Source organism: Saccopteryx leptura, chromosome 12 (genome assembly GCF_036850995.1).
Source record: "Saccopteryx leptura isolate mSacLep1 chromosome 12, mSacLep1_pri_phased_curated, whole genome shotgun sequence".
Lineage (NCBI taxonomy): Eukaryota > Metazoa > Chordata > Mammalia > Chiroptera > Emballonuridae > Saccopteryx > Saccopteryx leptura.
In genome coordinates this window covers 51,740,132-51,762,509 of record NC_089514.1, presented here as the reverse complement: position 1 = coordinate 51,762,509, position 22,378 = coordinate 51,740,132, and the positions used below count along the sequence as shown (strand labels likewise).

The following is a 22,378-nucleotide window of genomic DNA, read 5'->3' as shown; positions in this document are numbered from 1 at the left end:
AATAAATAGTGTATTACTGATAACCCTCATCATCACCAGAAAGTAATTTGGGGGTTCTTCTGTTTTTGTTAAAAAAATAAGTAGATTTTCACATTTATAACTCTTAAAATTAATTTCCTGTCAGATAATTAGTAAGCCTCTGTTTAAAATAAGTTCATAGATATTCTCTTAGTACAAAATATTAAAGATATTCATCTAAATATAAAGGTCTCATTCATATATGTGTACTATATCTGTAAAATCTTGAGGCACTCTACATAGTTCTGTCCTACTTGGAACAAACAAGTAAGTGAATTTCATATGTACTGTTATGTCTATAATCTTACCCTTTAAAAAAAATAATTCCAATTAGAAAAGCCACTCCTCAGTATTTAATATATAGGTTCCATTTAAAAATATGTGCCTTTATTAAAATTTTCTCAGTATTGAGGCTATCTTTATTGGTACATTATTTCTTAGTATCTCACAATAGTAGTTGTTTAAGGATTTTCTTATTGAAACAGAATTATTGAAAATTATTAACTGAGCATGTTAGAAATCTCTACACTTTGTTTCCATTATTATCTAACCTTCTGTTACTTGTTCTAATAATTTCCCCTAAACCTGCCACAGTTATTTTTTTTCTTCTAGTACCCCCTGCTAAAAAAGATATGCAATTTAATTTGTCACCATATTGTTTGCTACATATTACTTTAGCCATTTTTCCATGGCAGAAAAAAACAACTTTCCCCAAATGACATGTGACTTTTATTAAATAAGAAAACTCAAATGAAGATTATGTCTTTATTATTCAACTTACTGAACCTTTATAAAATACTGGAATATTTACTTTCTGAAAATAACATAAGTTTGTGATGGTGTCGAATATCATTTGCTATAATACAAGATCACATTATGTGTTAAGGCAATTTGTTATTAGCAATAATAGGTATAAATACAGATATTAAATAGATTTCTTGGTAATGTCAAACACTTTTGGCCAACTTGTGTCATATCTGATTTAACGTGATCATCATTGCTTTTACCTGGTAAAGTTACTGATGGAGAGCTTATAACAACACGGAGTATTTGTATGTTTCTTGCATTATTACTATTATTTTTAACACATTATTTTTTGTGAAAATCTTTTTTTTCCCTTTAACTGAGAGGAAAGGAGATAGAGGGGCAGATTCCCACATGTGCCCCAACCGGGATCCAACCAGCAACCCCTGTCTAGGGCTTATGCTCAAATATACTGAGCTGTCTTCAGTGCCTGGGCCGACACTTGAACCAATTGAGCCACTGGCTGTGAGAGGGGACGAGGGGGGAAGAGAAGCAGGTAGTTGCCTCTCCTGTGTGTTCTGATTAGGGATTGAACCCAGGATGTCTGCATGCCTGGCCGATGCTCTATCTACTGAGCCAATGGGCCAGGACCATGAAAATGTTCTTAAACAATATTTTATCTACCTCTTACCTATTATAGGAAAGTTGGTTTAATTGAAACTGGGTAATATGAGCCACAAGTCTCCTAACTAAACAATAAGCTTCAATAGAAGTGAGCAAATGAAATGACCGCCTCACTAGATCTTTTCCTTACAGTGTAACTTCCAGTCTTCTCCCAGGATTCTCAAAAACCATGCGACCAACTGATAAAGAGAAATAAACAAATAGTGGTGTCAATCTTTTTATTAAATATTAGTAAAATATAATTTTAGATTGAAAATAGAATAAAAACCTTGCCTGAGGCCCTGGCCGGTTGGCTCAGCGGTAAAGCATCAGCCTGGCGTGCGGGGGACCCGGGTTCGATTCCCAGCCAGGGCACATAGGAGAAGTGCCCATTTGCTTCTCCACCCCCCCCCTTCCTCTCTGTCTCTCTCTTCCCCTCCCGCAGCCAAGGCTCCATTGGAGCAAAGATGGCCTGGGCGCTGGGGATGGCTCCTTGGCCTCTGCCCCAGGCGCTAGAGTGGCTCTGGTTGCGGCAGAGCAACGCCCCAGAGGGGCAGAGCATCGCCCCCTGGTGGGCAGAGCGTCGCCCCCTGGTGGGCATGCCGGGTGGATCCCGGTCGGGCACATGCGGGAGTCTGTCTGACTGTCTCTCCCGGTTTCCAGCTTCAGAAAAATACAAAAACAAACAAACAAACAAAAAAAAACCTTGCCTGACCAGTGTTGGTGCAGTGGATAAAGCATTGCCCTGGAATGATGAGGTCCCCAGTTGAAAACCCTGGGCTTGCCCAGTCAAAGCACATATGAGAAGAACTACTACAGGTTGATGCTTCCTGTTCGTCCCTACCTTCTGTCTCTCTATCCTCTCGCAAGCCTGACCAGGCATTGGCACAGTGTATAGAGTATTGGCCTGGGACAAAGAAGACCCAAGATTGAAACCTAGAGGTCACCAGCTTGAGTGGAGGGTTCATCTTGCTTGAGCGTGGGCTCACTGGCTTGAGCATGGGGTCGCTGGCTTGAGTGTAGGATCATAGTCATGTCCCCATAGTTGAATGCTTGAGCCCAAAGGTTGCTGGCTTGAGCAAGGTGTCACTGGCTCAGCTGGAGACCCCGGTCAAGGCACGTAGGATAAGCAATCAATAAACAACTAAGGTGCCACAATGAAGAACTGATGCTTTTCATCTCTCTCTACCTGCTAGTCTGTTCCTGTCTGTCTGTCTCTAGCTCTGTCTGGCTAAAAACAAAACAATAACAATCAGAACGTTTACTTCTTACAGTCCATTGACAACTTGGTGTAATTGCCAGGTGTCTGCCTGCCACTGTCAAGACCTCCTGACTTACCAGTTTAGCGTGGTTTTCTTAGCCCTCTGAAGTATGACTTCAGTATAAGTTTCAGGCAGCCTAATATTCCCCACAAATGAGAAATAGAAAACCAGCCAAAGAGGCCTTTGTGTAATTCCTGAGTATAGCTTGTGCTCTCTCCCTTCTGAACCTGTCCTCAGTTCTCTGTGCACTGATGCTGCACCCTTGTATCAGCCCAATCAGAACAGTCCCACCTGCATCTCTGGGCCACTCTTCTCCCCAATGGCAGTCACTGAGGAGTGATCAGTTTTAACTTAGCTTTTTTTGAAAATTAAAATAATAGTCTTTGTGTGTGTGTGTTTGTGTGTATGTGTGTGTGTGTGTGTGTGTGTGTGAGAGAGAGAGAGAGAGATAGAGAGAGAGAGAGAGAGACAGGAAGGGAGGGAGATGAGAAGCATCAATTCTTTGTTGCAGTTCCTTAGTTGTTCACTGATTGCTTTCTCATATGTGCTTTGACTGGGAGGGGCTCCAGCAGAGCAAGTGAACCCTTGCTCAAGTCAATGACCTGGGTGGGGCTCAAGCCTACAATACCACGCACAAGCCAGTGACACCACGCTCAAGCTGGTGAGTCCACACTCAAGCTGGTGAGCCCACACTCAAGCCGTATGAGCCCGCACTCAAGCCGTATGAGCCCGCACTCAAGCTGGTGACCTCAGGGTTTTGAACCTGGGTCCTCCCATTCTGACGCTCTATCCACTGTGCCACCACCTGGTCAGGCAATTTACCTTTTACTATATTCTGGACACTATGTTAAGTCATTTCTCTATCAGTTAACCCACATAACTAATGATAAATTAAATGTTCTATCTGTCTTAGAAAAGGGAAACTTGCGCTGGCACGATGGCTCAGTTGGTTAGAGCATCATCCTGAAGCACGGAGATTGCTGCTTGTCCCAGTTAGGGACACTTCCAAAGGGAAACTTGCGCTGGCACGATGGCCCAGTTGGTTAGAGCATCATCCTGAAGCACGGAGATTGCTGCTTCTGTCCCAGTTAGGGACACTTCCAAAGGGAAACTTGCGCTGGCACGATGGCCCAGTTGGTTAGAGCATCGTCCTGAAGCACGGAGATTGCTGCTTGTCCCAGTTAGGAACACTTCCAAGAGCAGATCAACTTTCCTGTCTCTCCCTCCCTCTCTCTCTTCTTCTCTCACAAAAATTAATAAATAAACATTAAAAATAAAAGGAGGAGAGAAACTCAGTTTCGGTGCCTAGGCTCACATAGCTGGGAAAGAGCAAAGCTAAGATTATCTAGTACAGTTCTGTTTGTAAAGGCTAAGCTTCTTGAACACCCCACGTTTCTTTCCTATGATACTTTCAACATACTGCCTTTGCACTAGTATAATTATTTATATCTTGGCAGCTCTCACTGTAATCTCAAGTACTTTGTGTAATTTGTTACTTTATTTATATATTTGTTACTTTATTTATTCATTTATTTTTTGTGTGTGTCATTCATATTATTATAGTATATCATTTGTATTTCTTTGTTGCCAGATCATTTTCTTTCTTTTTGTTCCTATTTCTTTCCTGTCTTTAAAAATGTATTTGACAAATGGAATTAAATTTTATTCTGGAATATAATTAATAATTTGAAAGGTATATTCTTATTTTTTATCTTAATATTTTAAAATTACATGTGACCAGAGAATTCTCTCTTTTTACTTATATAATTAAACAGAATACTATTTGTTTACATTTAATACATGACACACTATGGCTTTCCTTATAAAAATAAAAATTTGAACATCCTTTAGAATAACTTTTATTTCTGGATAAAATTATCTATCAGGTAGCGTGCAAGTTATATATAGCCATTGTATATAATGGCAGCATGATCAGATAGGATTAAAAATGATGAGTAGTGAAAAGGATTATCATGTAGGTCGGACTACCTGATTTTTCTCTCCAGGCTCAGTGAATTTTATGAACTTAACCTTGTTTAGAGTGTTTGGAACACTCAAACTAGCAATTCATTTTGACCCAAACATTCTATAAGTGATTCAAGATCCTTCGTTTGTTGTTTTACTTTGGCCCATTACAGTAAATGAGTTGGGGGAAATTAACCAAAAACTTAATATTGCATCTTTTCTTTGTACATTACATTTAACCAGGAATTCAGTTCTTCACCCCAATAATATTCAAATAAGGCCCGCTTACCTTCAACATGGAAGGCTAAAAGTTTCACTTGAGGAAAGGGCAGAGCTAAGCTTGGCAGTGCCACTGTGTCTCGGTGTACCCTTCACTACCAGAGATGTCTCAAGACCTGACACCATGGGAAGTGGTAGAATATTGGGAGGAAAAGGAATTCTCTACTCTTAGTCTTTGGAAATTTTAAGTTATTGTTTCATATACACTGACTAGAAAGGCTCAAGTAGCCATAATTCTATACATGGTGAAACTACAATACATAATAAAAAATTGAAGTCTAATAGAGTTTAATGGAAATGTACTTAGAAAAATACAGGGAAAATGTGTTCCTCAGGGGAGCTGAAAAATACCATTGCTATTTTTTTTAAGATATGCCTAAATGATTGCTGTTCCCACTCACTGCCTTTATCTAAAATGACAAACAAAATTCTCATGCAAAGGGTAAATGTCTGGAATTTTATTCCTATGTAATAATTACAAAAGTCATTCTCAATATATTTTTTAAAATGAAATAGATAATTGATTTTAATATCAGATTATGTATTCTAATGAAGAAAATAATACAAAATAAGAAAATTCAGTGACATACAAATATGTGTATGTGTTATATGTGTATATAACTTAGAAAGAACCATTTATTTACTTCATTAAATCTTAATAGGTTATTAAATGGCTTAATATTTTTGTCAAAAAATAAGTATACAGCCATGCATTTTGAAGCAACTGAGAGAAAACTTTCAATCTTTTAATTCTAGAAACACTTGAGAGAAAATAAGCCCAATTATTCTTTCCTCACACAAATTCTTGATCCTATTTTTCTAGTTATACTACTTCAGACATCATTTGAAGTTTGAATAATTAGAAAAAATCAGACCCAACTTACATGCTGTGTTTTACATTTTTCTCAGTTCCATCTACTCTTTAATATTTGATAAGTTACTTCCTCATTAAGAAATGTTATTTATAAAGCAAGGGTTTGTGATGTTAAATCTGTATAGACCAGTTAACCTATATGGGTACAAATAGTGCCAGTACTCACAGAGGTATTTCACAAAAGACACTGGGTAACCACAGGAAGGATAAATAGATGAACAGAGAGTACTTCAGTGTGTTCATCTCTGTCCATGAGGAGAAACTTTTTTGTTTAAATTTCAGCAGGTGAAAAGATGAATATGTAGGTGTCTTAAATCAAAGAGGAAAAGGGCCTGGTTGGTGCATATCTGATGATTAACAGGCTAACAATATAATGAAGAAGCAGGTCATTCATTTATGTCAGGGGGCTTTATACTATGCCACTTAGTATGATAAAAATTTACATTATGAATTTTTTTTAAATATATTATGATACAATTAGTACATGACCAAATAAATATTCCTTCTGGACAGTTCAACCAAATGTCCTTTGGTCACTTAACTCCATTTCCTTATTAACCATTGCAGACATTTTATCTTTGTCACCTTATATATGAAAAATAGGAGTCCTTGGTGGGCAGAAATCCTCAAAGCATTATCATAGGTAAATTATGATTGAATCCTGTAAGGGATGTGTAGGAAAGAGACCAAGAAGACAGAGGCAGAGGGAAAAGGGGGTAGAACATATAACTGAAGAAAGAAGGAAAGCATGAACACAGGTGAAAGGGGGTCTTAGGGGAGATATTTTGCTATTTATGTGTTAAGTCTTCTGTCTAATGCATCTTAATTTTCTTTGTCACATTATATATATCTGGCCCTAATCTCATTTTTTATAAAATATCATTAGAACCTTCAGAATCTATTGTGTAAAATTATAATTCATCTTTTGTATTACTCAATGAATCATTATATATAACAATAGTAACATATCTTCTATATATTAATAGTTTGTTACATTGTTGTTTTATAATATGTTCAGACACAAAATAAGAAAACAAATGACACCATCAAACTTTGATTATGAACGATCATTTTCTTGCCCTTTTATGCACAAGGAGCTTATATATTGCACCCTGTGCTTACAGTGTTCACTGTGATTTAGGGAAACTTGGAGGGAGGAAGACAACAAAAGACTAAGAAAGCATATTGGACTCAGAAACTGCTCTGGCATTTTATGGGCTGTGAGCAGATATAAATATCCCTCTACTGTGAGCATCCAGAAAGACTTTACTAGAAGACTGCTTTGCCTGTGCTGATGTCTTAGATGTGTAGGTCTTAAGAAAACAAAACCAAAGGTAATTAGGTGCTCATTAGCCCTGCTTTTATAGTCTTATAACTGCAGATAAGTAACCCTTTCCTGCAAAGACATCTGAAATGGTCCAAAGAAATTAATTCTTGGTAAACCAAAGAATAAGCATTGCTTTCTGGATTAATTGTGAAAAAGTATATCAGATTGTCTTTTTTTTAATTGAGTCATGTGTACATTCAGCAAAAGCATTATACTCTATGATGTGCTCAAAATACTTCTCTAACCATACATAATAAAGACAGGTATTGAGATGAAATTACATGTAAAATTAATATCAAGACAACAACAACTTTTATGTTTGAGAACTTTATAGGTAAAAGAAGAAGAGAAGGAGTCAGAAACAGAAAAGGAAGGAAGGGAGAAAAATAAAACCAGAGGGAAGGAAGGCAGCAAAGAAGATAGATGTTTTTGCATGTTTGCTGTTTGTTATCCAACCTGACATCTGTTCATTTCGCTATAGATAGGTAAGAGGAGCCCATGCCTACACACTCACTGGAAATATTGAGATGGTTAGTTCAAAATACAGACTTTAGTCGAATTGAGGTGACCTCATAGACCAGTGCCAAATAGAGCATGGTTTTATGCAGCTTTTTGTCTGACCTCTTCCTTTCATAGGGTGTGGGGTTTTGTGACGTTCTCCTTTAATCATTGAAACTAGATCAACTGGGTTTCATTTTGCTCTCATAGGTTTTTAAAATTTAGACTAATGAAAAATAGTCTCTCTATATAACAGTTTTATTTAAGGCCTCTCTGATTCTTGAATCAAATTGTCATCATGGCCTTATCACAGAAAAGAAGCATTTCAAGTCTGTGTGATGTCTACTCTGTGTCCCAACCCCCTGAAAAGTCCATATTTCCATTGACAAAGTTAGGTATTGGTCTGGTTGAAGGGAGCTGACTTTGAAATACTGTAAAGGTAAAAATCCAAGTATTTTTAAAGTTAGAAAACATTTATAAATGATATTTATTGACCATCTTAAATGTACTTTACAACTCTATAAAAACAATAGCTTTCTTTTACTGAAGTCATGAGTCAGACAAATCATTGTTACTTTTTCAAAGTTTACGATTTCTAAACATTCCTTTCAAGTGATATAACATTACAGTATGAACTGCAATACCAAGTAAGTGTAGTGCTTTATGTTATTCAAAATGTCTTTTAAAAGCAGTGCCTTGTTTGATTCTCTCTCAGAAAAAAATTCTTTGTGGTCGATGGGGCAGATATCATCATAGCCCCATAATGATATATGTTAACTTCTGTTGCTTTTCCAACAGCCCATAAGACTCATAGCCAGGTAAAAGCCTATCCTCATAGTCTTTCTTTCTTTGCCTCTTCTCATAATAAAAAAATATTAATTATGTCAGTGGAAACTTATCATTAAATTTTTTCTTTGATAATTTGAATTTTATCCCAGAATAAATATGAGAAGGAAAATCATGTTTTTGAAGGAAAACGGTATTGAATTGTACAAGGTAGAGTATTAATCAACTAAATATATCATTGTGAATTAACATTTAAACTCAGATTAAATGAAGGCTAACCTTAATCAATATGTATTAACTATTTTCATTTTTTTTGTCTGTTCAAAGATTTATTTAAAACAATATTGACATATGGCTGAAAAAATTTTGTGTGGTTTTTTTCTGTTCATAATAGTTAGCTGGGAGTAATGGGAAGGCCATTTTATTATTTAATCATGTTAAGTTTTCCTGTATCTTTTCCTCCCTGCCAGGAAAAGGAAGATGACAAATCGGACACCTCAAGTTCTCAACAGCCAAAAAGCCCACAAGGCCTCAGTGACACAGGGTATTCTTCCGATGGCATATCAGGTTCACTTGGCGAAATTCCAAGTCTTATAACAAGTGATGAAAAGGATTTGCTCAAGGGGCTCAAAAAGGACTCTTTTTCACAAGAAAGCAGCCCTTCTAGCCCCTCAGATTTGGCAAAGTTAGAAAGTACAGTCCTGTCCATTTTGGAAGCCCAGGCAAGTACGTTTGTCGAAGAAAAGTCAGAGAAGAAAACACAGCCTCCTGAGGTTTCTCCTGAGCAGCCTCGGGATGAGCAGAAAACTCAGAGTTTAGCAGCAGCCCCGGAAACTGTGATTTCAGAACAGAAGCTCAAACAGACTGAAGAAGAAAAGGATACTTTTCCAAGAGATGGCCGAGAAGACACTCCTTCCAGGAAGGACCACAAAGGAAAGGCGGAGTTTGCTGAGGACGTCAGAAGACAGCTTTATGACTCGGTGGAAGACAGCAGCGAGAGTGAAACCTCACCTGTTCCACAAAGGAAACGGAGAACTAGCATCGGGTCATCAAGCAGCGATGACTACAAACAGGAGGACAGTCAGGGATCAGGGGAAGAGGAGGACTTTATTCGGAAACAGATCATAGAAATGAGTGCCGATGAAGATGCTTCCGGTTCCGAAGATGAGGAGTTCATTAGGAGTCAGCTCAAAGAGATTAGTAGTAATATTGAGAGCCAGAAGAAGGAAGAAACAAAAGGGAAAGGGAAAGTAACAGCGGGAAAACACAAGCGACTGACTCGAAAAAGTAGCACCAGCTTTGACGATGATGCAGGGAGACGCCACTCATGGCATGATGAAGACGACGAGACATTTGACGAAAGTCCTGAAATTAAATACCGAGAAACTAAAAGTCAGGAGAGTGAAGAACTTGTAGTGGCTGGAGGGGGTGGGCTACGTCGGTTTAAAACGATTGAACTCAACAGCACAACAGCAGATAAATATTCTGCCGAGTCTACACAGAAAAAATCAGCCTTGTATTTTGATGAAGAGCCAGAATTAGAAATGGAAAGCCTGACAGACTCCCCGGAAGATAGATCGAGGGGCGAAGGATCTTCTAGTCTTCATGCTTCCAGCTTTACCCCTGGCACATCCCCTACGTCAGTGTCATCACTTGATGAAGACAGTGACAGTAGCCCGAGTCACAAAAAAGGAGAGAGCAAACAGCAGCGCAAAGCTCGGCACAGATCACATGGTCCTCTCTTACCTACAATTGAAGATTCTTCAGAGGAGGAAGAATTGAGAGAGGAGGAAGAGTTATTAAAGGAGCAAGAAAAGCAGCGGGAATTAGAACAGCAACAAAGAAAGAGTTCGAGTAAAAAATCAAAGAAAGACAAAGATGAACTTCGAGCTCAGAGAAGGAGGGAAAGACCAAAGACGCCACCCAGTAATCTCTCTCCCATTGAAGACGCCTCCCCAACAGAAGAGTTACGCCAGGCTGCAGAAATGGAGGAGCTCCATCGGTCTTCCTGTTCTGAATATTCACCTAGCATAGAGTCAGATCCAGAGGGCTTTGAAATAAGCCCAGAAAAAATAATAGAAGTGCAGAAAGTTTATAAATTGCCCACAGCTGTGTCTTTGTACTCACCGACAGATGAGCATTCTATCATGCAGAAAGAAGGTGGCCAAAAGGCATTGAAAAGTGCTGAGGAGATGTATGAAGAAATGATGCATAAAACCCACAAATATAAAGCTTTTTCAGCTGCAAATGAACGTGATGAAATGTTTGAAAAGGAGCCTCTGTATGGTGGGATGTTGATAGAGGATTACATTTATGAATCTTTAGTAGAGGACACATACAATGGTTCAGTTGATGTCAGTCTGCTAACAAGGCCAGAAGATGAAAATGGATTTATGCAGCAGAGAGGGAGAGAGCAGAAAATAAGACTTCCAGAACAGATTTATGATGATCCTATGCAGAAAATTACAGACCTTCAGAAAGAGTTTTATGAGTTAGAAAGCTTACATGCAGTTGTGCCTCAAGAAGATATTGTTTCAAGTTCTTACATCATCCCAGAAAGTCACGAGATAGTGGATCTGGGTAGTATGGTAACTTTTACCAGTGAAGAAAAAAAATTACTAGATGCTGATGCTGCCTATGAAGAATTCATGAAGAGGCAACAGATGCAGTTAACACCTGAATCAAGTCCAACCCAGCCCCCCATCAGGGATGACTTGACAGAATCCAGTATGGACTTTGATAGGTTGCCTGATGCATCTCTGACATCAAGTATTCTTTCAGGAGCATCTCTTACAGATTCAACCAGCAGTACAACACTGTCCATTCCAGATGTTAAAATAACCCAACATTTTTCAATAGAGGAAATTGAAGATGAGTATGTAACTGATTATGCAAGAGAAATTCAAGAGATAATTGCCCATGAATCAATGATTTTGACCTATTCTGAGCCTTCAGAAAGTGCTCCATCTGTCCCACCCTCTGATACACCTTCTCTCACATCATCTGTTTCTTCAGTTTGTACCACAGATAGCTCCTCACCCATTACTACCCTCGACAGTATAACCACAGTTTATACAGAGCCTGTAGACATAGTAACTAAATTTGAAGATTCTAAGGATATTTCTTCATCAACTTATTTTCCAGGCAGCATTATAGACTATCCAGAAGACATAAGTATGCCTTTAGATCAGACTACCATCCCAGAAGGTAGAGCCGGTGCTGATCGTGTTGCAGTTTCCTTATCTGACACTGCACCTGCTCTCTTAGAATCTGAAGACATGAAACCCAAAGTGCCAATTGCTGACACCATCCCCACTGACTTACCGATATCTGAAAAGGGCCCCGTGAAGGAAGCCAAGGAGACTGGGAATGGAATTATTCTGGAAGTTTTGGAAGCTTACAGAGATAAAAGGAAGGAGTCTGAGGCTGAATTAACAAAAATTAGCTTAACTAAAACTGTGTTTGATCAACCACCTTCTGGAATAGTCCATCCAATGAAAGAGCAAGTTTCAGCTGCATGCTTTCTGTCTGGAGAGCTCTTTGGTCAAGAAAAACCTGCATCGCAGTTACCATCTGGAAGCCCTTCTGTTTTCTTGCTTCCAACTAAAACACGTCCATTCTTACGAACTTCTTCCTTGGACACGTCAGCTCAACCTCCCGTACCACCCCCTCCCCCGCCTCCCCCTCCTCCCCCTCCCCCTCCTCCTCCTCCCCCACCACCACTTCCTCCGCCAACCTCACCTAAACCCACTACTCATCTGAAAAAAAAGTTAACAGCTCCAGCTCCTGTGACTCTAGCTATGACACCTGTATCTCTAGGTGACACTGCTACTACTACAGAGACCGCAGCTGGTCCAAGGAGTAATGGGACACCTGTAACAAAAACATGTACCCCTGTGCCTCCTCCTGTTCCTCCTAAGCCGTCTTCAATTCCCTCGGGACTTGTGTTCACACACAGACCTGAGCCAAGCAAACCCCCCATTGCCCCGAAGCCCCCAGTCCCTCAGCTTCCAGTAACTACACAGAAACCGACAGATACATACTCCAAACTAGCAGGTCTGTCTTCAACTTCACATATGACATTAAATTTAGTCACTACAGCAGATTATAAATTGCCTTCTCCTACCTCCCCACTGTCCCCTCATTCTAACAAGTCCTCACCAAGATTTTCCAAATCTCTCATGGAAACATACGTGGTTATCACGTTGCCATCTGAACCTGGGACTCCAACAGATTCTTCAACTAGTCAAGCAATTACTAGCTGGCCCCTGGGATCACCCGCCAGAGATCTGATCTCTATTGAACCAGTATTTTCTGTAGTTCCTTCTATATCAGCTGCAGAAATCTCACATTCATCAGAACAGAGCCTGTACATCTCAAGAACTTTGGAGACATTTTCTGCTATCCCTGTCACAATACCATCTTCATGTCAGGCCCCAAGTTCAGTTACGCAGTTTCTCACAACTGAAATTCCTAAGTCTGAGGTTTCAGTAGCCAGAAGTACAGTCCCTAGTGTTGGTCTTGGCAGTGTCTCCATAACAGTTCCTCCAGAGCCTCTTACTTTAGATAACCTACATTTAGAGAAGCATCAGCATAAAGGAAATGGAACGTTACCACTTATTGGCGATGCCATTGATCTGCGTACAGTTCCAAAAGTGGAAGTTAAAGTAACTGACAGATGTATGGATCTTTCTGCTTCTACAATGGATGTGAAAAGGCAGACCACATCAAAGGAAGCTTATGGGAGACAAATCAGTGCTGTCCAACCCTCTATTATTAATCTCAGTGCAACTCCATCAGTAGTGGCCCCAACACCCCTGGTCACCGAGACAGTGACTGCTGTCACGTGCACAGATAGTACAGGTTACACTGTGGGCACAGAAAGCCTAATGGGTATAGAACATGCAACAACAACACCACTTAAGCTTACTACATCAAAGCATCCTGAACCCCTGTACAAGATACAAAGTGGCCAGTCTCTTCCTACAGTTAGGCAGGAAGCACCCATGAACTTATCTTTAGGTACTTCAGCACATGCAATGGCACTGGCTACTACAAAGCCTGTTACTGTGCCTCCTGTTGGTGTCACAAATGGGTGGACTGATAGCACAACATCCCAGGGGACCGCTGAGGGAGAGGTAGTGGATCTCAGCACAACAAAGTCTCACAGAACTGTTGCGACAATGGATGAGTCAGCTTCAAGTGTGGTGACCAGAATAATAGAAGATGATGAAAAACCCGTTGATCTGACAGCAGGGAGAAGAGCGGTGTGCTGTGACGTGGTGTATAAGTTGCCTTTTGGGAGGAGCTGCACAGCCCAGCAGCCTGCAGCTCCTCTTCCTGAGGATCGTTTCGGTTATAGGGACGACCACTACCAGTATGATCGGTCAGGCCCCTACGGTTACCGAGGGGTGGGGGGAATGAAGCCTTCCATGTCTGATACTAATTTAGCAGAAGCTGGCCATTTTTTCTATAAAAGTAAGAATGCTTTTGCTTATTCAGGAGAAACTGATGCAGCAGTAGATCTAACTTCAGGGAGAAGTTCTACAGGTCAGTATGATGCGGCAACAGACCTTTCTTTGAAATGTCATTATGGTGTTCCTCATCTCATTTCAGGATGAAAATGTCCCTGTTTTCCATTTTGTTACTTTTTCTTTTTCTTTGGATATTTTGACAACATATTTTGGAATACATGTGCGCTTTTATATCTTCATTTTTTTAAATTTGTTCTGCCCAAAGTCACCTGCATGTGCCTGCATGTTCAACGTTGCTTTTATTCGGCATCTAATTAGGTTAACCAGTGAATTTGCATGCAGCCCCATTCATTATGTTCGTCGAGATTCAGAGCTCTTTCAAACCCAAAAAGCATCATTCGTTCTGGGAACTGGACTATAACTCTACCCTGTATTTCAGGTGAGGTAATGGATTATTCAAGCAAGACTGCAGGTCCATATCCAGAAACACGACAAGTCATTTCAGGAGCTGGGATTAGTACCCCGCAGTATTCCACAGCAAGAATGACTCCACCTCCGGGACCCCAGTATGGTGTGGGGAGTGCCTTGAGGTCAACTAATGGTGTTGTCTACTCTTCAGTGGCAACTCCTATTCCCTCCACATTTGCTATCACCACACAGCCTGGCTCCATTTTCAGCACCACTGTGAGGGATCTGTCTGGTGTGCACACAACTGACACAGCGACTTCGTTGTCTGCCCTGCACCAGAGTCAGCCGATGCCTAGATCATATTTCCTAACAACGAGTGCATCTGAAACAGACATTGTAGTAACTGGTATTGATATCAGTGCCAGTCTGCAAACCATTACTATGGAAACTCTTACTGCTGAGACAATAGACACAGTCCCCACTTTAACCACAGCATCTGAAGTGTTTTCTGAAGTGGTGGGAGATGAAAGTGCTATTTTAATCGTCCCTGAAGAAGATAAACAACAGCAGCAGCTAGACTTGGAGCGTGAGCTCTTAGAACTGGAGAAAATTAAGCAACAGCGTTTTGCTGAGGAACTGGAGTGGGAACGTCAGGAAATTCAGAGGTTCCGAGAGCAAGAAAAGTTCATGGTTCAAAAAAAGCTGGAGGAACTGCAGTCGATGAAGCAGCACCTTCTCTATCAGCAAGAAGAAGAGCGTCAAGCCCAGTTCATGATGAGGCAGGAGACATTAGCTCAGCAGCAGTTACAGCTGGAGCAGATCCAACAGCTGCAACAGCAGCTTCACCAGCAGCTTGAGGAGCAAAAGATCCGCCAGATCTACCAGTATAACTACGATCCTTCTGGGACTGCCTCTCCTCAAACCACTACAGAGCAGGCAGTGTTGGAAGGTCAGTATGCTGCCCCAGAAGGCAGTCAGTTTTGGGCAGCCGAAGATGCCACCACCACAGCCTCAGCCGTGGTGGCGATTGAAATACCACAAAGCCAAGGATGGTACACAGTCCAGTCTGATGGCGTCACTCAGTACATTGCCCCACCTGGCATCCTGAGTACAGTTTCAGAAATACCTTTAACAGACGTGGTGGTGAAAGATGAAAAACAACCCAAAAAGAGAAGCTCTGGAGCTAAAGTCCGGGGTCCGTATGATGAGATCGGGGACAATATGGCAGATGACCCCCGCTGTTTTAAAAAGATAGTAGACAGTGGGGTACAAACTGATGATGAGGACGCGGCAGATCGGAGTTATGTGAGCAGGAGAAGGAAAACGAAAAAGAGTGTTGACACGAGTGTCCAAACTGATGATGAAGATCAGGATGAGTGGGATATGCCTACTAGATCAAGGAGGAAAGCTCGTGGAGCCAAATATGGTGACAGCACCGCAGAGGCTGAGAAGACCAAACTGCTTTCCAAAGTCTCCAGTATAGCAGTTCAAACAGTGGCAGAGATATCTGTGCAAACCGAACCAGTCGGAACCATACGAACGCCTTCGATACGGGCACGCGTGGATGCCAAGGTAGAAATAATTAAACACATTTCAGCACCTGAAAAGACTTACAAAGGGGGCAGTTTAGGATGTCAAACAGAAGCAGATTCAGACACACAAAGTCCTCAGTATCTGAGTGCCACATCTCCACCCAAAGACAAGAAACGCCCAACACCTTTAGAGATCGGTTACTCATCTCACCTTCGGGCAGATTCCACACTACAGCTGGCTCCTTCCCCACTCAAATCTCCAAAAGTCCTTTATTCACCCATCTCACCACTTTCACCAGGCAAAGCCTTAGAATCAGCCTTTGTACCTTATGAAAAACCCCTCCCTGATGATATAAGTCCACAGAAAGTACTGCACCCAGATATGGCTAAAGTTCCCCCAGCGAGTCCTAAGACAGCCAAGATGATGCAGCGGTCCATGTCTGACCCCAAGCCTCTGAGTCCAACAGCAGACGAAAGTTCCAGGGCTTCTTTTCAGTATACCGAGGGCTATACGGTAAGAGTGCCTCTTTTCAGTTAGAAGACAATGGATGAGATGATGTTAACCATGCGTGTGTAGACTTTAGGAAGCAGTCAAGTTTCTGGTACTTATGAACTTGATACCAAGTTTCAGTGAGTATTATTTCATTAATAATTTGGGGAAGAAATGCAAATGTATACATTCCCACAAAAAGAGAACATATTATTTTGTGAGGCTAGATATAAAAGAAGTTTATTATTTTATGACTTCATGAGGTTGAAAGCTTTGTTCTAATCTTGCAATCTACCAAATGTTTATTATACTTGATTTCAGTGAATATAATTATTACTCATTCTATGAGGTCATAAACATTGGATAGAAACTGATGATGGCCATGAATTTAGACCCATGGATACTGGAATTTTTAGTGAAAAGGTCTTTGGAGATGATCTAATAAGTCTCTTTTTCCTCCACCATAATTTTTTTTTTCCACCACAATATTTTCATAAAAGGGCTTAGGGCATTTATTACTCAAAAGGGAACATTTCTAGGTCATGCAGATTTAAGTGTAATATAGTCTCCAAAATTCATTCACGCTTATTTTGTTTCTGCAACTATCATAATCTAACCTCAGGTATGCCTTTGTCCTGGTACTTATAAAAGAAAACTAGAATTTGTATATTTCTTTGAATAATAGAGATTAATTAATAACTATTCATTATTTTGAAATATATAACTGTGCTTCAAAGGAAAAAGAACATATATAGATATGTGGGACACATTTGTGAAGATCTCTATAGCTGAAAAAAAGAAATAATCAACTATAAAAGCAGATATATCCTACTTAAAATCTAATATATAATTCTTTAGAAGGTTATTGATAAATACGATAGTTCAATTTAAAAGTTTCCCTTAATAGACTGGTATCTGAACTCTAGGTTTTTAAACCCTGAAGCTTCTAAATAGGTTTTTCTGAGATGGTGATATTATTTCCACTTACTCATATGCAAGGTAGAGCAAAAACAGGTTTACAGTTGTGAGTACATGGAACAGTTTATTCTTGTATTATTATTTATTGGCTTATTTGCCATATGAACAACTGTAAATTTACTTTTTCCCCACCCTGTATGGTAAACATTGCCTGTCAGCTGAATATACCGTTTTATATGACTGTAAGTCTATTAATAGGCTTATAGACATATCAATAGCCATGTTAGTAAATTACAAATTTATATTTAAGTTTCCTAGTGACATTTTGTTATTGTATACTTCCTCAGAGTATATATTAAATGTAAAACTTTTCCTGTGGGGGATAGAGGTCATCACTGTTAAGTCAGAGAACCACTGGTACATGAAGATTTCATTCAGTTTACAGAGAATTATTCATGTGTAGCTTTGTGAGAAGTGATTATAACTCAATTATAATATGTACGTATTTATTTTTACAGCTGTGGACTGTAAATTCATCTAAAGAATTACTTGGAAAACTTTAAAAATGTATTTTTTAATAGTATTTGAAAGTAATGTTCAAGGCCTCTGTCATTAGAGAGAAATTCAGTTAATGTCGTGATCATTTACTTCATATAGGGCCCTGTATTCTTTTTTTTTTTTTTAAGTGAGAGAAGGGGAGATAGAGAGACAGAATCCTGCATATGCCTCAACTAAGATCCACCCGGCAACTCCTATGTGGAGCTGATGCTTAAATCAACTGAGCTGTTTTTAGCTCCTGAGGTTGAAGTACTAGAACCAACTGAGCTACCCTGAGCTCCTGGGGCCAGTGCTTGAACCAATTAAACCATGAGCCACTGGCTGCGAGAGGGGAAGAGAGAGAGAAAGAGGAGAGGGGGGAAGAGAAGCAGATGGTCGCTTCTCCTGTGTGCCTTAACTGGGAATCAAACCTGGGATGTCCGCACACTGGGCCAATGCTTTATCCACTGAGCCAACTGGCCAGAACTAATGTATTCTTAATTCAAATGAATTCAGTTAAAGAAGAGACATGAGTTGTCAATATTATTTTCTGATAGTATTCACTTTGAACTTGGAAATAAGAAATGAAAGATACAATGGGTTGTATTATTTATTCTACCAATAATATTGATTAATTATAAAAGAAGTTGACTAGAATTACTAAATAATACCCTGGACTTGAAAAATCCTAGATGTATTTAGCCTTAGAATACAACTCAATAACGCATTTTTCTAATTGTTCAAACCTAGTGCATGCTTTAATATATAATAATTGTGTACAAATTCAAAGATGTTGTTTTACTACACACACACAAGGTAGACCATTTTATATACAGGCAACATTTTTATAACTTTAGATACTTTAATTCTCAAATGTGAATTTTACAATTTGTTTTTTGTTTTTTTTTTTCATTTCTAGTCATGCTTTGAGTCTGTTTTAAACTAAACTAAGTTCTTAATTATAAGCCTGGAGTACCAAGTTTTAATTATGCTGAAAATTATAATCTTCTAAGTGATATTCACAGTTATATGACTTTATTTGAAGAAGTCTAGCTCAGTAGTTTACATATTGTTAGTTTTCTGAAACCAATAACTGAAAAAAAATTACACCATTCAGTTAGAATTGAGACAACATCGTAACATTTATAATAAAGCATGAAAGCTGAGTTTTATACTATATGAGATTCTGTGGTATGATCTCCTCTTCCTGGAAGTATCCGGAAATGTTTCAAAGACGAGTTCTGAAGCATGAAGGTGAGGTGTCTGTTGTACCATGAAGAGAGAAGTAATGGTCATTCTAAAAAGAAGGAACAGAATGTGTGAATGTTCAGATTGGTGAGCAAATTTAAAGCAAAGAGAAGGAGAAAAAAGTTTACTGTAAATTAAACTGGAAGTTTAGAAAGGAATAGGTCACAAGGGATCTAATTTGCAGACTTAAGAGTTCAGATTTTGCCTGACCTGTGGTGGCACAGTGGATCAAGTGTCGACCTGGGAACACTGAGGTCTCCGGTTCAGAGCCCTGCACTTGTCTGGTCAAGGCACATATGGGAGTTGATGCTTCCTGCTCCCCCTCCCTCCCTCCCTCCCTCCTCTCTAAAATGAATAAAAAAAACCAAACAAAACAAAATCAGTTGAAAAAAAAAGTTCAGATTTTACTTCCCTTGGTTATAGGGAGCCTAGATCAAAGCCACCATTATTTTTTAATTTACAGTAAGCACCAGCCCTTGGACTCTCCACTCTTGTCTTCCTTACAGAAAGTTCTTTCCACTACATCGAGGGTGATTTTCTAAAATGTCTATCATGCATCCCACAGCTTAAACTCTCCAAAGGATTTTCATTAAATTCAGAATACATTTCAGTTTTCTTAGCAAGGACTCATATGTCCTGGTCTCTGCCTGTCTTACAACCTTATTGGTCACTCACCAGAGTAACTGCCCCCCTCTGCCACCTTCTCTCTGCCCCAACCACTGAACTTGCCTTTCTTTCCTTCTCTGGATGTGCCAACCTCCTTTTCTCCCAGGCCGCATGTCTGGGTCTCTCTCCCCAGATCTTTGCCTGGCCAATTCCTTGTGCAGTTTTTGCTTAATTTTCACTTCCACAGAGAGGCCCTCCTTACCTTATGCTTTAAATAAATCAGCCTATAACCACAAATCCTCGTATTTGTAACCTCTATGTCCATATATATTACTTATTAACTATCACCTTTCTTCTTCCTTAGAACATCACTTCTACAGCAGCAGGAATTTTGCTTTGTTTGCTGCTAAAGTTAAAACAGGGGCCGGGAACCTTTTTCGCTGAGAGCCGTGAACGCCACATATTTTAAAATGTAATTTGTGAGAGCCATACAACAACCTGTGTACGTTATGCATTATCCAATACAAATTTGGTGTTGTCCGGAGGACAGCTGTGATTGGCTCCAGCCACCCACAACCATGAACATGAACAGTAGGAAATGAATGGATTGTAATTCATGAGAATGTTTTATATATTTTTTTTGTTTTGTTTTGTTTTTTTGTTTTTTTTGTTTTTTTGTTTTTGTTTTTGTTTTTATAATAAATTTTTATTAATGGTAATGGGATGACATTAATAAATCAGGGTACATATATTCAAAGAAAACATGTCTAGGTTATTTTGTCATTGAATTATGTTGCAAACCCCTCGCCCAAAGTCAGACTGTCCTCCGCCACCCTCTATCTAGTTCTCTGTGCCCCTCCCCCTCCCCCTATCTCTCTCCCTCCCTCCCTCCCATGTCCTCCCTCCCCCCACCCTTGGTAACCACCACACTCTTGTCCATGTCTCTTAGTCTCATTTTTATGTTCCACCAATGTATGGAACCATGTAGTTCTTGTTTTTTTCTGATTTACTTATTTCACTCCTTATAATGTTATCAAGATCCGACCATTTTGCTGTAAATGATCTGATGTCATCATTTCTTATGGCTGAGTAGTATTCCATAGTGTATATGTGCCACATCTTCTTTATCCAGTCTTCTATTGAAGGGCTTTTTGGTTGTTTCCATGTCTTGGCCACTGTGAACAGTGCTGCAATGAACATGGGGCTACATGTGTCTTCACGTATCAATGTTTCTGAGGTTTTGGGGTATATACCCAGTAGAGGGATTGCTGGGTCATAAGGTAGTTCTATTTGCAGTTTTTTGAGCAACCACCATACTTTCCTCCATAATGGTTGTACTACTTTACAGTCCCACCAACAGTGAATGAGGGTTCCTTTTTCTCCACAGCCTCTCCAACATTTGCTATTACCCGTCTTGTTGATCATAGCTAATCTAACAGGGGTGAGGTGGTATCTCATTGTAGTTTTGATTTGCATTTCCCTAATAACTAATGAAGCTGAGCATTTTTTCATATATCTGTTGGCCATTTGTATCTCTTCCTGGGAGAAGTGTCTATTCATGTCCTCTTCCCATTTTTTTATTGGATTGTTTGTTTGTTTGTTGTTGAGTTTTATGAGTTCTTTGTAAATTTTGGATATTAGGCCCTTATCTGAGCTGTTGTTTGAAAATATCATTTCCCATTTAGTTGGCTGTCTGTTTATTTTGATATCAGTTTCTCTTGCTGAGCAGAAACTTTTTATTCTGATGTAGTCCCATTCATTTATCTTTGCCTTCACTTCTCTTGCCATTGGAGTCAAGTTCATAAAATGTTCTTTAAAACCCAGGTCCATGATTTTAGTACCTATGTCTTCTTCTATGTACTTTATAGTTTCAGGTCTTATATTTAGGTCTTTGATCCATTTTGAATTAATTTTAGTACACGGGGACAGGCTGTAGTCGAGTTTCATTCTTTTGCATGTGGCTTTCCAGTTTTCCCAACACCATTTGTTGAAGAGGCTTTCTTTTCTCCATTGTGTGTTGTTGGCCTCTTTATCAAAGATTATTTGACCATATATATGTGGTTTTATTTCTGGGCTTTCTATTCTGTTCCATTGGTCTGAGTGTCTATTTTTCTGCCAATACCATGCTGTTTTGATTATCGTGGCCCTATAATATAGTTTAAAGTCAGGTATTGTAATGCCCCCAGCTTCAGAATGTTTTATATTTTTAACATTATTATTTTTATTATTAAAGATTTGTCTGCAAGCCAGATGCAGCCATCAAAAGAGCCACATCTGGCTTGCGAGCCATAGGTTCCCAACCCCTGAGTTAAAAGTACCTACAACAAAGTAGGCCCTCAATGATTATTGAATAAATGTATTAAAGGAACCAATATAGGCATAGAAGCAATGGTATAAAATAATGCATTAAAAGACTCTCGCTGCTTACCTTTTAATTACCACAATCTAGACCCATCCTAGCCAGTCTTGTTGATAATCTAAACTTATATCTACTTTCCTTAAAGTGTCAATTCCACTTTATTTTTATGTATGCATCTGAAATAGTGAATGAAATTTGGAGTACATTTAGCTATTAAACATTTCAGCCACTTTACTAATGAGGAACACAGCTAGGTTATTGACTCTATCATGGTTTCTTAATATAAACCAAAAACTTGGCTGAATTAGAATATTAGACTTTGTACTTCACAGTTCTCCTTTGTGTCTTCTGACACATACTAAACTATTTAAATGTTTTTCTTACTAATTC

General features: G+C 39.3%; 1 protein-coding gene across 2 annotated transcripts in view; it reads left to right on the top strand.

Annotated features, from left to right (window-relative positions):
- PCLO (piccolo presynaptic cytomatrix protein) overlaps nt 1-22,378 on the top strand; it is a 455,471-nt gene that overhangs the window by 214,007 nt on the left and 219,086 nt on the right. For both annotated transcript variants that reach the window (XM_066354350.1, XM_066354349.1), the window contains 2 exons: nt 8,887-13,966; nt 14,330-16,344. In XM_066354350.1, the coding sequence (XP_066210447.1) occupies nt 8,887-13,966; nt 14,330-16,344 (7,095 nt within the window). The remainder of the gene's footprint in view (nt 1-8,886; nt 13,967-14,329; nt 16,345-22,378) is intronic.